The following is a 17,823-nucleotide window of genomic DNA, read 5'->3' on the forward strand; positions in this document are numbered from 1 at the left end:
CTATACTATCATGTCACTTATAAACTATTCGAAAATAAGGTTCCACGATAGCATCCGAAAGAGTTCTTTGGCTTGTTCCTCTGGGAGAACTCTTAATGATTTCATGTAGAAGGTTTTTCTATCAAACAGGGTTCCAACTAGTGCACCTTTAGGGTGCTGGGAAACCTAACCTAATCAAAGATCCTTTCTGGTTCACTTCCATACTCTTATATGACTCAAACTATTAGAAAACAAGGTTCTATAAGGTCCTGAAGACCAAAAGGTTCTTTGTTTTGACCCTCTGGGGAAAACGATTCCTTTGAAAGTGAGTTTCCCTTTCAAAGTGGGTTCCAAAGAGGGCTCCTTTAAAAAGCTGGTAATATTAAGAAATCAAGATTCATATGCAAATTACAGCCACACATGCCCCGCCTTCTTCCTCTGTTAAACTAGCATTATATGGCCTGAATTTGCATGTTGGATCCTGATTGGCTTGCATATTTTATGATGTGGCAAGTTTTGAGGCTTTTTTTTCTACATCTTGGTTACTATTGAACTTCTGATATTAAAAAAAAAAAAAAAAGTGTTGACACATCACAAAATATGTCAGTGAATATGCATCAAATATGCAAATTAAAACTCCAAATATTCCTCCTCTTTCTTCTGGCAAATTACCATTGCATAAAAAATTCATTTGCATACTGGATGATGATTGGCTTGTTTATTTTATGATGTGCCAACACTTTTCTGTCATAGGTTCTGAATTAAAAAAAAAGAAAAAGATAATAATAATATTAATAATAAATAAATAAATAAATAAATAAATAACCTTACCTAACCAATGAACCACTGAGGAACAGTCAGTTCAACACGAGTAGAAAATAAGCTTCCATGGAGCACCTTAAAGTGATGCCTAAAAGGTTCCATGTGGAGGGTTCCTCTTTAAGATAGGTTCCAAGTAAAACCCCTTTCGAAAGCTAAGAATCCTTACCTAACCACAGAACCTTTGAGAGAACCTTAGTTTACATTCAGAAGTCCAAATGGTTCTTTGGCTTGTTCTGCTTGGGGAACCTTGAAAGATGTATGCACAAGTCCTGCAGAGGGTATGAACCCATTTTTTCCATCTAGCGGCATAGAATTCAAGGCACATTTGGTGTTCATCTGCTTTGTTTTGAAACTCACACACTAGAAGCTAATGTTTAGCCTACCATTTTAGCTAATTAGTTAGCTTTGGCGAGGATGCACAGCAGCTGAGAGCACTTACCATGACGGAGATGTGAAGCAGGTGCACGTGCTCGTGTAGGCCCTGGGATGGCTCTCGCGCTGTGGGCTGCGTGGCCTGAAACAGCTGCTCCGAACTGCTCATGGACACGTGGAAGAAGAGCGTCCCGTTCTCCAGCCACTGCTGCTTCCAGTGCACCTGGGAGATATCGGCACCTGTCCCCGACATTTCTGTATGGGCAAAACACAGAGAGAGCGCAAGCGTGAGCTCCATAAGGCGTTGCTGTTAATGATCTGAAATGGATTTCAATAACGCTGAGTTTGATGAGGTTGTTCTTCTCGCAGTACAGTATAGATTAGCATCGGAAAGCTTGTCACTCATCATTTTGAACGTCGGAAACACAGATGTCTCCTCCAGTCTGAGCAATCAATTTTCTCTATTCCACCCAAACAGACTCATCAGCACATGTTTATTATGCAGTTTCCAAACGTTCCAAGAGACACCTACGTAAATGGTGCGATACCCAGATGCATACGTGTGTCTATGTTTAGGAGTGACACATAATATAGGATTAGCTTTGGTTGCCAGTTTATCAATAGCTAATCAAAAGCCTATTAGCCAGCGAATGCTCTTTGCAAAAGCAAAAGTCATCGTAATATTGCATTGACTCCAAGGTGACACTGTTAAACGAGCTTTGAAATTGCACTGGCACCAAAATAGTGTCAGTGAAACGGCAGACGTATATATTTCATTCAGTTCAATTCAATTTTATTTGTACGGCATGTTTAACAATAGATTTCCTTGCAAAGCGGCTTAACGGAAATCAGTACGTTTATATGTTTACATTCAGATCCGTAACGAGTGACCTTGCTGAGGAAAAATCCCGGAGATGATGTAGAAACCAGAAGGAACCCATCCTCTTCACCGCATAGTGGGATGATCAAAGACATGTTCTGTACACTCTTAGAACGCTTTCTCGGTCAGGTTTTTATAAACGAACGATTAAGGGATCCCCAGAAGGACAGGCCAAGAAGAATTTAAGAGTCTTTTAACTTTTTTTTTCTGTGAACTTTCTTTCTGTTTTTGACTTGATTCAAGCAAAATCCGAAATTTGGAGAATCAGTCCAAATATGTCCAAAGACTTTTGGCTGCAGTAGTAATAATGAATAATATGCTAACATCTTATTCAATGCAATTATCATTAAAAATATTTAAATAAATTGCTGACCTTTTGGAAAATCTGCTTAAGGTTCATGTGGGGGTTTCCTTTGGGTACTCCGGTTTACCCGCCCCAGTCCAAAGACATGATTGACGGCTGACCGACATTTCCAAATTGTCCATAGTGTGTGAATGTGTGTGCGATTGTACCCTCTGACGGGTTGATACCTTATCCGGGGTGTCTCCCACCTTGTGCCCCAAGTTCCCTAGGATACGCTACAGGCTTCCCTGTGACCCGCTGTAGGATAAATGATACTGAAAATGGATGGATGGATTTGCATTTTAATGAAACTGTACCCCATCGGCATAAAAAAATGCCAGCATAAACGATGAGGTGTCACTCAGGCCCCGGCATTTGTGTTTCCTCTCGTGTCTTGCCTGTCTTGCCCCTGACTGGCACCCAATGGCCTTCTTCATCAATCAGACAGTGGGATTATAAATCAATACAATATATATGTCTAGTATATTTGTTTGTACCTGTCCACGATATTGTCTAGTGAATTTAGTTGGTTTTATTTATCAAAACAAACAAACTAGAAGCCAAATTCAAACCACCGCAACCCTGACCAGGAAGATAGTACGTACTGGTGCATGTTTATGTTAATGAACGTGGTCTTTGTGCTTTGGTGTTTGGGAAGTTCATACTCGCTCCACTCGTGTTAATGAAAGAAAAACCTACTGACTTTTTTTGTATCACAGGATCCCTGAATATATGTGATCTAGTCTCAAACCGGTTACCTTTCTGGCAGGCTTTCTTGTGAAAAAAAGTCCTGAGATGAGCACCGGAAAGCCTTTATGGTTGCATCATAGGTTCTTCGGTACAAATCTACAGTATTTAGATGAGATTATCCAATGACGCAAGGTTGATCTGCAAATCTTTAGGGTACATGGGTGCATCCACAGCATCGGAAACCCCCAAGAAGTAGTACAGCATCAGAATGAATCACAAAGGAACTGGAAGGACATTACTTGCTTGCTCACCAAAAACCCAGTTAAAGTGGAATTTCAACAATAAAGCCCAAACCACGTAAACAGCCTTAATTACATCGATGGCTTCATTAGTGTCAATGAGTCCATCACCCGCAGCCAACAAACAATGACATAAATCAGTCAAATCAATAAAAATAAGTAATGCACGTAGCCAAAGTTAGCATGAGCCATCAAACCAGGTTCATTATCAGTATCCATGCAGAAAAGACGCTGAGTTCAGTGAGATTTAGCTTTCCTCAACAAATCACTCCCTAAAACCTATTAGTGCATCGTTGAGAACTCCGACTCAGCAGTGCTAACTTCACAACGGGGAGCACCAAAAGGTTGTGTAAGTGAATCCACGGTAAGAGGACTTGAGGGAGAAGGACCTTGAAAGGCGGGAACAAAGTGCACATGATCAGACTCACAGGGAGCAAAGATAAAAGAGTGGGAAGATGGTTATCAAGGACACAGCACTGTTTCCAACCATCCTGCAGAGTTACTGTGACCTTTGGGAAATGTGACTGTGATAGTTCCTGAGATAGGCGAGTGAAAGAGAGCTGCCTTAAAGAAAAAATGAGGTGATTCTTTGTCAGTACCTAAGAAACCAAAGATTATTGGTTACTTGACTACTTGGTTTGTCACTCTGGGGGAAGCCCTGTATGTTTCTCTGTAGAACCCTACAACAGAGGATTTCCCTTCCAGAAAAGGTTCCAAATAGAACCCCTGAAAATTTCATAGAGAGACCCTGAGCTCTAATTGGCACCCTGTCCAGGGTGTACCCCGCCTTGTACCCGATGCTCCCTGGGATAGGCTCCAGGTTCCCCCGTGACCCTGAAGGAAGGATAAGTGGTATAGAAGATGGATGGATGGATGGATGGATGGACCCTGAGCTCTAGGATTCTATATAGATCATCAGTAAGATTGTACTATTGCATAATAAGACCGTAGTATCTCATAGGGGAAAAAATCCATCTGCCAATCTTAATTCATTGGTTTGTCACTCTGAGAGAACCCTTAACATTTCTATGTAGAACCTTACAACAAACAACAACAACAACACTCTGTGTGAACCACAGAAGCTTCTCTGTAAGAATCTTACAATATAATACCTTCCAGAAAAGGTTCTATGTAGAACCCCTCCGGAAATCCACAACTCTTCGCCATCAGAGAGGAGTCTTTGAAGCTGCAAAGGGTTGAGCTTACACTCTTTCAGTGGTTCTTCAAGTGTTCTTTAGATAGTTATGGGTTCTACATGCAACACTCATTGGGGAAACCATAATCTATAGGATTCTACACACTCTCTCATAATTAGCCTATACTATACCATAGTGTAAAATATCTATCTGGCAACCTTCATTATTTGGTTTCTTGCACTGGCAGAACCCTTGGAGTTTCTCTGTAGAACCTAACTACAAAGGATTTCCCTTCAGGAAAGACTCCAAGTAGAATCACGCAATAAAACCGGAACTGGTTTACCATCAAAGTTACACTTGAAGTTGCAGAGGCATGAGGTTACTCCCTTAACAAATAAACTTTCAGTGGTTCTCCAAGGGTTCTTTCGGATTGTTAAGGATTCTACTTGAAACCCAAAGCTCTAGAATTCTACATACAACATTAAGAGTTCCCAGAACAGGGGGGACCAATGAACCCTCAAGGTTCTATCATAAGATTTTGTCTAAATTCTTACCCTCTTAGAAAATCTACAGTAAAGGGATCTTCTCTCGCCATCCTCCCGAGGAACCCCGTGTAGAACCCTACAAAAACTTGTTTTCAGAGCCCAAATCTACAACCTTATAATGATACTTTAGGACATTTTTACAATGCGGTATACGGAGCACAGTATTAAGAATCGTGAACTAATGCTAAATATACAGTGGGAGCAAAAAACCAACCAACAAACAAAAGAACAGGATCGTTAAAAGATATTAATTCTCTCTTGTTATTCCTATTTAACATCAACATTTTAAATAAAGAATTAAAGAATAGTGATTAAAAAAATGAAGCAAACAAATTAAAGTCAACCTCTGTTTTCCAACTCCTTTAACAGGTTGCTCTTCAGCTACTGTATGTTTTGAGAAATGGATTTCTTTCAGGCGTTCATAACTCTCTAAACATAAATCTATAACGGAGGTGCTGAGCGATGACTCCTTTATTTTTAAAGCCCAAGTCAGCAGACACAGTGTGTGTGTGTGTGTGTGTGTGTGTGTGTGTGTGTGTGCGCGTGCGCGTGTCCTCAAATTATTCATTGTTTTTATGAAACTCAGCTATTCCTGTATGAGTCAAACACCCAAACAAAAGTTTTGGCGCCCTTTGGGCCAAAGACCGAAGCGATTCATGAGCTGGAACATAATGACAAAACCTCAACATTTTTAATTAACCTCCAGAGATATAAAGTCATTAAATAATAATCATTTCAGCTAATACTGTATCGAAGTTGAACTGAAAATGCATCGTTTAATGACATAAATCAATTGTACTTATGTGCAATTAGGTCTTCCATGAACATTCTCTTTCCAAATAGCAAAACATGTTTTACGCTTTATTTATAATGTAGTGTATTATAACAACTGTACATTGCAGTGTGTAATAAAACCTATACCACGTCGAACGTAAGAACTATATATATTTTTTTGAACAATAACAATATTTTTTTTTTATTACACCATAATAATTGATAACTCTTCAAGCATTACATTTACTTGAATGAAAAGGAAATAAATAAATAAACCCGTTCTCGTGATAAATTAACAAAAAATTGTTGACAATTACAGTATAGGGCAAAAAAATTAGAAAAAAAATAGAATTGTTAGAAAATTGCTGTAAGAAAAGTGTGAGACAAATGTGTTTCATTAATAAATAACAAAGATAAACAGAGAAAGGAATGAATGAATGAATGAATATGTTTGTTTGTTTAATACCATACAAACTAAATATACACACATATATATATATATATATATATATATATATATATATATATATATATATATATATATATATATATATACACATATACATATACATATATACATATATATACATACATATACATATATATATATATATATATATATATATATATATATATATATATATATATATATATATATACACACATATATACATACACATATATATATATATATATATATATATATATACACATATATACATATATATATATATATATATATGTATATATGTGTGTATATATATATATATATATATATATATATATATATATATATATATATATATATATATATATATATATATATATATATATATATATATATATATATATATATATATATGTGTGTATATATATATATATATATATATATATATATATATATATATATATATATATATATATATATATATATATATATATATGATTTCGTAATATCAATAATTGCGCTTAATTGTCATTCTGTACATTTTATAACCAACATAATGCTTTTGAGGCAAGAGAGAGAGGGAGAGAGAGAGAGGGAGAGAGAGAGAGAGAGGGAGAGAGAGAGAGCGAGTGAGAGAGCGAGAGCGAGAGAGACATCTATAATATTCATATAGAGATGTGCAGACCTTCCCTCTAAAGTACAAAAGAAATTAAACAACAACAACAACCTTACAGAGTATTACAGAGTATTTACTACCTAGTGGTGTGATGTAAAATGCCCAGAACACGACTTACAGAGACAGAAGGACAAATAAGATCATACAGCAACGGCAGCACAGCAAACCGAAGCAAATCTCCACTAAGAGCAGCCGAGGATTGGATTCGGAAAGAGCTATAGCCGAGACAATAAATCCAGTCGGGATGGAGAATGCTCCTGGACGTTTACAAAGTTAAAGCCTGCGCTTACAGAATACAGATTTTTACTAGTTTCCTGTTATTGCACTACTCGTCCTACTTCACTTCAGGGTCATGGATGTGTGGTGCGCTAGATTTTTCTCTCAATAATAATCATAATAATAATAATAATAATAATAATAATAATAATAATAATAATAATGTGATTTGGTTGAAACTACAGCAATATTTCAATCCTACTACATTACAGTCCAGAATTGTGACCTATAATAACATTTTAATTTAAATCATGACATTTCCCAACAAAAAAGTACCATGCCGACACTGGAGACTCCTTCCGTAGACGTTAAATAAACGTCCCCTTATTGAAAACGTCACTGTATCGACGATTACGCCGAATAGATTATAATCCGTTCACACAGAGCAAGGTCTGTGAATGAGTTGTCGCTATAGAAACGGTAACGTATTGGAAGGAGAGCGTTAATATAAACCTGTGATTCTGCAGGTCCGATCTTATATGGAAAACAAAGCTAACCAATCAGATTTGAGAATTCAGCAGCGCCATGGTGTAAAACTAATGAAGTCTAAAGCCTGACAGTGAGAAAAGAGAACTCTGCTTTGTTTTGTCAGGATGGAATTTAATGCAATGTTTCCTTCTGTTTAAAAAGGTGTTCTCTTTCAAATCCATTCAAAACACTTCTTCGGGCATAACGCAGTCTAGAAACGTGTGCTGAGCCGCATGGTAGGCCTCGCGCGTCGTAAATGACGCCGCACAATGAAAGTATTCTCTCCAAAGTATTCTGGAACACACTTTCCAGGCAGCAAGCCAAAGCTACGAAGGCGTTTCGGATAAAATTAGGATGGATTTCGGCTCCGGCAAGTTAAATTCATCAGAATAAATCAGGTAATAAACTGGGGCTGGGTTAAAGCATAACTGGAATGAGATCGCTCATAAGTTTCAATTAGCTAATTTACAGGCTTGGTTTAAGTCCGCGCCGAAACACCCACCGAAGATTTCATTCGGTTTTATCCTAAAGGGAGTGAACATCACGGATCGTAACCTGCACGTCTCACTGGATCTACGAAGAAAATAAATAAATAGAAACCTGTACAAAAAATTTAAAAAAAAGAAAAGAAAGAATCGGCATAGTGTAACAATACAGCAAATTGATTACAATCCCAGACATAGTAATAGATATGAAGGTAAAGGCTGGGATTAGGGGCGGGGTTTAGCATTTGTATCTTTTATCACAATTTTAATTTACTTTAAATAAACTGAATTAAATCCATACAGAAAATGAATGGTTGGTTGGTTGGATGGATGGATGGATGGATGTACGGACGGACTCTTCATTGCTCTCACAATGAAGGTCCAACATTGGTTCTGCGGGACCTTGGATGATTATAAAACGACCAATCAGAAGCCAAGTCTGCTTTTTCTCGTCCCTCCCACTCAGCATTTATTACATCTATACATCCATGACTGGAAAAGCTTTTAAAATCTGACCGATGTACAGAACGAACCATAGCCCGGTCCGCAAGCCGACGGACGGCTGTCCATCGAGCCTGCTCGTTAGAATATTAGCCCACGCCCACTCAAACCACTCAAACTTTGACGGGGAATCAAACTAAAAAAAAACGCCATAACATTTCACGCAGTTATTACCGTCTTTGTTAGAAGGTTACTTGTTGGTTAACATAAAGATTGAAATCCTACCAAGTAACATGGTAACACTTTCTATAAAGGTCGTATGTACAGGATAATACCTTCACACCATGTTATAATGCATGCATCAGGCATTATACACGTCATTATAATTAATTATGAAACGTCATAACGGTTTGTAGTATTGTTTATGTATATGAACGCATTTATGAGCTGTTAAGTCGTTATAAGTAGTGCTTATAATACATTATATCTTCTCATAATACACTATGCAAACTGGGGCTTGGTGACATCATGTGTTATGAACACTACTTATAACGCATCATGCTGACGACTGATAATGCAGAACAAAGACAGCGATAAAGCGCGATGCACTTTCATAAATAATTGTTTTAACTGTTATAAAGGTGCCACGTACGCGATGTGATGCGTTATAGTCCCACGGTGTGTATCGGATTCATCGACATGATAACGTTGAATGCACATATACGTTCATTTGACCGTGCTCCGTTTGTTTTGCTTTACCTTGAGTGAATCTTGCACAGTCGAGCCGTCTCATTCCGATTCGTCAATATGACGGGAAAGGATTCGAACCTCGGTAGACTTTCCGAAGCGTTTGCCAGCACAAGTGCTGACACGGTGATAACCCGACCACCAAGCGAAAACATCCACGCCACACATTCACAAGCGAAGTCTTTGGACTCGGTTTAGAAGACGTTATCAGATTCAGACCAATAATGACGAAGCCTTAAACTGACCGGAGTATAAACAAAGCATACGGACAGACAGACAACAAACTATGACTTTAATCCTCTATCTTAGCTGCTGATAAACAGACGGGCAGATGATGTACGTATAAAACTGGCATTTAGATCGGATTAAGTGCTTAATCTTGGACACGCCACGAAGAGATTGGAAAACAGAAATGATTCATTTCACCTTGCCAACGTCCTCCGTCGCATCCTCAAAGGAAGCGTGATATAGATTCATACTGTGTCAACATGTACGCAATTTACAAAACCATCTGTCTCGCCCGCCCCGTCGCCATCTCCCCGTTTATATGCTTTCCGTGTAAAAGGATGAGGGACCGATATTCCGTGGTATCCTCTGTCCCCTGAGCTGCTCCGCCTGCTGAGACTCGGATGTCCCTGGGCGTCCGGCCAGATGTCAGCGAGGGAACATCGTCTCTGCTGTTTGTAATTCATTATCAGCGTGCCATCGACCGCTTAGCAATGTTCTGTCCTCTTGACCTGGGCTAGATCTGTAGCTTTATTACACAGTGTATTTTAAAATGTATTATCTCCACAACAGTTTATATGTACAGCTGTTTTCAGTTCTGAGGTGGTCAGAAGGTGCAGATTCATTTCTGTAGAACAGCGCGAGGACTTGTGATGTCACGCTGGGCGGAAATGGATAAACACTATCTGTGAGGGGTGAAGTTTTCCGTCTCATCGAACTCTTACGGAAGGAGTCTCCAGTGTCGGCGCTTCGTAACGGTCAGAGGTGAAGCTGCAACTTTACGATTCCTGAAATCTTCAGGGCAGTGAACGCTTTGTGGAAAGACAGAAAGAGAACGAAAGAAAGAAAGAAAGAAAGACAGAAAGAAAGACAGAAAGAAAAAGGAAGCTAGGTAGGAAGGCAGGCAGGCAAGAAAGGAAAAAGAAAGGACGCTGTTGAGTAAACATCAGGAAAGAAAGAAAGAAAGAAAGAAAGAAAGAAAGAAAGAAAGAAAGAAAGAAAGAAAGAAAGAAAGAAAGAAAGAAAGAAAAAGAAAGAAAGAAAGAAAGAAAGAAAGAAAGAAAAAGAAAGGACGCTGTTGAGTAAACATCAGGAAAGAAAGAAAGAAAGAAAGAAAGAAAGAAAAAGAAAGAAAGAAAGAAAGAAAAAGAAAGAAAGAAAGAAAGAAAGAAAGAAAGAAAGAAAGAAAGAAAGAAAGAAAGAAAAAGAAAGAAAGCTGTTGAGTAAACATCAGGAACGAAAGAAAGAAAGATAAGAAAGAAAGAAAGAAAGAAAGAAAGAAAGAAAGAAAGAAAGAAAGAAAGATGTTGAGTAAACATCAGGAAAAGGAAAGAAAGAGAGAAAGAAAGAAAGAAAGAAAGAAAGAAAGAAAGAAAGAAAGAAAGAAAGAAAGAAAGAAAGAAAGAAAGATGTTGAGTAAACATCAGGAAAAGGAAAGAAAGAGAGAAAGAAAGAAAGAAAGAAAGAAAGAAAGAAAGAAAGAAAGAAAGAGAGAAAGAAAGAAAGAAAGAAAGAAAGAAAGAAAGAAAGAAAGAAAGAGAGAAAGAAAGAAAGAAAGAAAGAAAGAAAGAAAGAAAGAAAGAAAGAAAGAAAGAAGGCTGTTGAGTAAACATCAGGAAATAAATAAAGAAAGAAAGAAAGAAAGAAAGAAAGAAAGCTGTTGAGTAAACATCAGGAACGAAAGAAAGAAAAAGAAGGAAAGAAAGAAAGAAAGAAAGAAAGAAAGAAAGAAAGAAGGAAGGAAGGAAGGAAGGAAGGAAGGAAGGAAAGAAAGAAAGAAAGAAAGAAAGAAAGAAAGAAAGAAAGAAAGAAAGAAAGATGTTGAGTAAACATCAGGAAAAAGAAAGAAAGAAATAAAGAAAGAAAGAAAGAAAGAAAGAAAGAAAGAAAGCTGTTGATTAATCAGGAAAGAAAGAAAGAAAGAAAGAAAGAAAGAAAGAAAGTTGAGTAAACATCAGGAAAAAGAAAGAAAGAAAAAGAAAGAAAGCTGTTGAGTAATCAGGAAATAAAGAAAGAAAGAAAGAAAGAAAGAAAGAAAGAAAGAAAGAAAGAAAGAAAGAAAGAAAGCTGTTGAGTAAACATCAGGAAAGAAAGAAAGAAAGCTGTTGAGTAAACATCAGGAAAGAAAGAAAGAAAGAAAGAAAGAAAGAAAGCTGTTGAGTAAACATCAGGAAAGAAAGAAAGAAAGAAAGAAAGAAAGTTGAGTAAACATCAGGAAAAAGAAAGAAAGAAAAAGAAAGAAAGCTGTTGAGTAATCAGGAAAGAAAGAAAGAAAGAAAGAAAGAAAGAAGGAAAGAAAGAAAGAAAGAAAGCTGTTGAGTAAACATCAGGAACGAAAGAAAGAAAGAAAGAAAGAAAGAAAGAAAGAGGTTGAGTAATTATTAAGTCTACACTACTACTACTACTAATAAAAGATGGCTGACTGTGTGGCTGGTGAACATGAAGGTCTACTGCAACATTCCTCAAAAGGAAAGAAGGCTCCGCTCAGGGCTCGGGGCGGCTGTACTCGTCTACTCTGGAGTCCTCATCAACAACCTGATGTTGCCCCTGTGGTGGTGTTTTTTGCACCAGATGTCCTCTGAAGCAGACTTTCAGTCAGCAAAATGCTCATGCAGTCCGGCCTTGTGGCCAGCAGACCTTCTCCCACAGCACACAATCAACACACCTGGCTGAGAAGATCCGCTTCTTCAAATCAGATTCACTCGCTCAGACCCAGAACACCTCGCTCGTCCCTGTATCTCCCAATGCACTGTAACCCAGTCCCGAGCTCCCGGCAGGGAGGACGCTTCCCCCCGCGGCCCCGCGAAGGAGACGCGGTACAGAACATGGATGGAGGAACCTTCTGACTACAGAATTCATCCATACTGTGGTGGACATCACAACACGTAATCACCACACATTCTCTGCTGGTGAAAATCTATCGTCCGTGTGATGTCACGGCGCACGCCACGTGTGCACTGCTTAAAGTTCCAGCAGCACCCTGAGTGTACTCAACCCATGGGATAAATCTCCTTCCTTCTCAAACTGTCGTGGGGTTGTTTTTTTTGTTCCCGTCCCGCTCTTCATCATGAGGTCATTCTGATCGTCTGCTCCGAGGTGATCGCGGCGTGCGGATGACGCCGTGTGTCTCTGTCAGAGAGGTGACAGGTGGACAGCCGGGTAACAAGCGAGCGTACAGTACGTGCTCCTCGCTCGCTCTGATGAAAGCTGGCAACTCTCGAGGCACGAAACGAGCTGCATTCAGCCCACGCTGGAGCTGCGCCCGCGCCCCGTCACCATCTCGACCTTTAATCAGTCACACCATCGCACAGCTGTATACTCCCACGCGAAGTTAAAGGGATCAGGGCGAAAGCCTGAGAGAGAGGATAAGAGCTGATCTCAGAGCGCAGCTGCTGACTAAACACAGACGAGCGTGACTGTCCTGTCCTAGCACAACACCGCGTCCTGCACGCGTCAGCAAAAAAATCAACAAACCAACCGAAAGTACTTTTCTGCACAGGAGTCAAACTTCAGGTGAAGGAAGTCAACAACACTCCGCTTTATCGTCTCGGTCGATTATTCTCCTGTAATCACACACCCCGACGTGTTCTATTACTCTTACACCACGCCAGAGATGTCCATCATTACACTTATTATTAATTACAGAATGACGCTTAGTACTTTTTTTTATCCATTTACAGTTACATTTAATGATGTCTCTCTGTCTCTCTGTCTCTCTCTCTCTGTTTCGTGCTGTCTGTCTCGCGCTGTCGCTCTGTCTATCTCTCTCTCTCGGTCTCTCTCTCTTTGTTTCTGTCTCTCTCTCTGTCTTTGTCTCTCTCTGTCCCTCCCTGTCTCTGTCTTTGTCCCTCTCTGTCTGTCTGTCTCTCTCTGTCTGTCTCTCTCTCTCTCTGTCCCCCTCTGTCCGTCTCTGTCGCTCTCTCTCTCTGTCTTGGTCTCTCTCTCTTTGTTTCTGTCTCTCTCTCTCTGTCTTTGTCTCTCTCTGTCCCTCCCTGTCTCTCTCTCTGTCTGTCTCTCTCTCTGTCTGTCTCTCCGTCTGTGTCCCCCTCTCTCTCTGTCTGTCTGTCTCTGTCTCTGTCCCTCTCTGTCTCTCTCTGTCGGTGTCTCTCTGTCTCTCTCCCTCTCTCTGTCTTGGTCTCTCTCTCTCTCTGTCTTTGTCTCTCTCTGTCCCTCCCTCTCTGTCTCTCTCTCTGTCTCTCTCTCTGTCCCTCTGTCTGTCTCTCGGTCTCTGTCCCTCGGTCTCTGTCCCTCTCGGTCTCTCTCTGTCTGTGTCTCTCTCTCTGTCTCTGTCTGACCCTCTCTGTCTCTGTCCCTCTCTCTCTTTGTCCCGCTCTGTCTCTGTCTCTCTCTCTTTAAAATAAAACAAAAAAGGATATGGAGAAATTGCTCATAGTACTGTGAATTATATGTTAATAAATTTGTTTTGTGCCTAACTGATACATGTCAAATAATGTGAACTTCGGAACGATTGGCTCCCTTCAAGAGAACGGGTTGAAAATGGGGGCAGCGGTGGCTTGGTGGTTACGGCTCCGGGTTACTAATCAGAAGGTCGGTTGTTTAAGCCCCAGCTTGAACTACCAAGCTGCCACTGCCGGGCCCTTGAGCATGGCCCTTAACCCTCTCTGCTCCAGGGGGCGCTGTATCATAGCTATATAGATATATCCGGAGAAAAGAATTTCATCTGCATTTCCATATGTATCTGTGATTAATAAAGACTCATCACCATTAAAATAATCTGCTAAAATACACAGTGTATATTTCACACATTTCCTCAAACACAAAACCTTCCCATTTTAACGTCTTACCAAAAAAAAAAAAAAAAAAAAAGTTATTTTCCCTCCCAAAAACATGTCGCAACAAGATATTGCTGCTGTAAGGCTTTATTTATTTATTTATTTGCTTGTTTGTTTACTTTTAAGAAGTACTTTTCTTTTTTTTTCCCCTCTTACCTCTTCTGATTATTAATATGACTTTCTGTCATCCAACATCATGGAGGAAAATTCCCGCTTAAGAAGCTTTAAAGAAGATGAATAGACAGACAGACAGACAGACAAATAAATAAATAAATAAATAATGGCCATTGCTAGAAAATGTCTATTTATTTAAAATCCAGGTGGAGGATGCATGAACAGAGTAGAGCCCGAGAATCAGTGTCGAGTAATCAGTATATTCCTGAATTTATCAGAGTTATATAAATAGCCTGGTCTCGTTCACTGTTCAGATCATGAAAGCTTCTGTAATTAGACGGTAAGAGAAACCGTAAACGATGGCCCCGGAGGACGCTGGTCTTCTAACGCTGATTTAATGCTTCCACCATTTCTCCTGCAGCACTGACTTACTCGCCGAATATGTTTATTATTGTATATGTGGAAAACGAGTGCTACACTTTAGCCCTGATGCAGTTATGATTGCAAAGACAGATGCTCAGTGGTTGAAGTGGGGCAGTTCTGTCCAGGGTATTTCAAGTGAAGGAAAAACAACAACAACAACAACAACAACAACAACAACCCAGGATAGCATTGCTGGCGGCTTCGTCAGACATAATGAAAAACAATAACGGCAAAGATGAAAGCTCGGGTAATTGAACACTTTCTACTCTCAAAGCAAGAGCAAAAGGTGCGTATTATCTGCTTGCTTCGATGCACCATGCTGCAAATTAAATATTAGGACGTTTTAATGCCATTCGGATGTCTTATTAAACCTGGAAATGAAATCTCTGGCGTGCGGCTTGCGAGGCCTTCATTAAAATGCACGCAATTAAAAACGTTCCCAGAGAATCATAGGCTTCATAGAATCATAGAGTTCTCCGTGCTGCATTGTAACGCTGTCGTTTTTCTGCCACAGTGGACCCGAGTTCCAGAGCGGAGTATTAACCCGATTCCGCCACCGCCGTAGAACCCGGGACTGAATAAAGGAGGATCAAGGGTGCGATATCCCTCTGTGGCAGAGCCACCGTGGGACGACAGAGCGGAAACAAATCCGCGGTGGTATTTCTGGGCGCGGGAGCTCGTGTTCCAGTGGGAATAAATAAAGGCAGACGGGGCAGAACACCCGAGGATTTGGCGCGCCGTGTGTATGGAAATGCCATTACATTTTTAATGGTGCAAATGATCACAGTCCCGCTGATGGCTAACGCAAGCCACGAGGCCACAGCGCCAGTACACGCCACCGCAAATGATCTCCATAAGCACCGTATGAAGCTTGCACTGCGTCGTCGCAGCACGTGGTCCGAGGACCAATCAGGCCCGAGAGTGCTCAGAGCGTGTCCGGCGCCATTCCAGGTAAATACACAAGACTTAACAGGTTTTATAAACTAAACTCTCTCTTTAAGCACCGTTGTACATTATAGCTGAACGTCTTTCATTCATGATTACATTAAAGCACGTTATAAAAATAATAAAAAAACAAAAAAAAAAAACAACGTTACAGAAATGACTAGCTGGATTGGTTGCTATGGCGCAGAGGAAAATGAGCCAGGAACAAAAACAAGCAAACTAGAAAGTAAATTAATAGTTACGACAATTTCTAGCCGGATTAGCTGATTAGTTCTTGTTTGGTTGGTTTTACTTTTAGCTGCAAATTTAAGACGATAATGACCAAACGACAAAACAAAACACACAGACGGCGTATATCCATTTCCCCCTCACACCTAACGGACCGTGTGAGCTAGCGTTTGGCGGAATCGAGAGCCGTCAGCCAATAAGACACGAGCATTTCCTGTAAACCGTGTCTGATCGGTCGCGCCTCCGTTCACCGAAGATAAAATACAACACTCCGTTCGCTGAAGATACAAAATGACTTCACGGCCGTCTTCGCCCCCCGACGATCGGCTACGTAGCGACGAACCGCGCCAAGTGGAGAATTCCAGAAAAAGTGTGAGATCGGGAGAGATTAGAACAGAGCACGCAGCGTTCCCGGCGTTTCCCGTAACTCGACGCTAAAGCCTCAGAGGAGCGCCGGAACAAAGCGACGCGCTGTGCACTTCAGCTACTTTGCACTTCACCCCTCGTCCTTCCGAGGCTATTAGCGTATGAAATAACAGACGTCTCATGTGCAGGCTCACGTCCTGCGCGTGTGGATACGCTGCCCGATGCCTGCATTAGGACGCCGTGAGTTTTGCAAATGCTAAAAGCTGATGCTGAGAGCTCAGAGTCTGCCCGGAGCGGGGGGGGGGGGGGGGGGGGTTTGCTTGGGGGTAGAAGGGGAGTCTCGTCATGGAGACTAGCTCCTCTAGGGTTATTATAGGTCGATAAAAACTATATGCAAATCAGGAAATAAAAACACTCGTGAAATCACCCCATCACACTTATTCATACTCATTCGGTCACATGACGTGTCCACGTAGATCCGGCGAACAAACACACACACACACACACACACACACACACACACACACACACACACACGACAGCAGCTAAAACATTACACATCTCTTTTTTTTTTTTTTTTTTTTTTTTTGCTCCCCCGTGGCCAAAGCTTACACACTCACCTCAATTACTCAAGCGTCAGTCACGGATGCTGGCGTCGTGGCCTCTGGTGGGAATCGATCAATTTTTCTAGTTTTCTCACGCACACAAACACAAACACACATTAAGCTTACATTAAGATAAAAGCGTTAAACATTCACACAGGCGAGAACCAGAATGAGGCATACACACAATATTTCATAATGTAAAGAGCATATATATATTATATATATATATATATATATATATACACACATGCTCCAAAGGTTGACTAAAGTTAAAAAGCCAATTGTTTCGAGTCAAACACCTTTAATTTGCATCCTTTATATACATCCAACTAATTAAACCATAAAGGTCCCTTAAAGGCTTTTAAAGCCTGATGCCCCCATTCAGTACTTTTTCCCTTTCTTCCCTGCATCTAACACCAAGGTGACCTCCATTTTACATCCCATTATCGCCGCTTGCACCGTACACGCTCGTAAAGCCCGCAGGTCTCGCCTTACAAATTTAACACAATAATACACTATAGCGCTATTTGCTTTCGGGTCCCTCCTACAAGGAAATTAGCGTCGTTATAGAAAACAATGCCTGGCTAATTTACGGGCGGATCTATAAAAGCAACGTCCGGCCTCTATACAGGATTACAGGGGCATCCGGGCCAAAAGACGACCATAATGTATTTAAAGTGGCGCATTAACAGGATAAACGGTCGGCTTTATATCTGAAGTCCATTGGCTTTTGCTGAAAATGC

General features: G+C 40.3%; 1 protein-coding gene across 2 annotated transcripts in view; it reads right to left on the reverse strand.

Moving 5' to 3' along the window:
- LOC108260352 (astrotactin-2) overlaps positions 1-17,823 on the reverse strand; it is a 345,742-nt gene that overhangs the window by 263,708 nt on the left and 64,211 nt on the right. Inside the window, exons 1-2 of one of the 2 annotated variants that reach the window (XM_053676996.1) lie at positions 9,808-10,594; positions 1,241-1,428 (exon numbers count right to left, since the gene is read on the reverse strand). In XM_053676996.1, coding sequence (XP_053532971.1) covers positions 1,241-1,426 — 186 coding nt within the window. In that variant the 5' untranslated portion in view covers positions 1,427-1,428; positions 9,808-10,594. Of the gene's footprint in view, positions 1-1,240; positions 1,429-9,807; positions 10,595-17,823 lie in introns of those variants that run through there. The other variant, XM_017460589.3, reaches the window with a different exon arrangement.

Source organism: Ictalurus punctatus, chromosome 28, assembly GCF_001660625.3.
Source record: "Ictalurus punctatus breed USDA103 chromosome 28, Coco_2.0, whole genome shotgun sequence".
Classification (NCBI taxonomy): domain Eukaryota; kingdom Metazoa; phylum Chordata; class Actinopteri; order Siluriformes; family Ictaluridae; genus Ictalurus; species Ictalurus punctatus.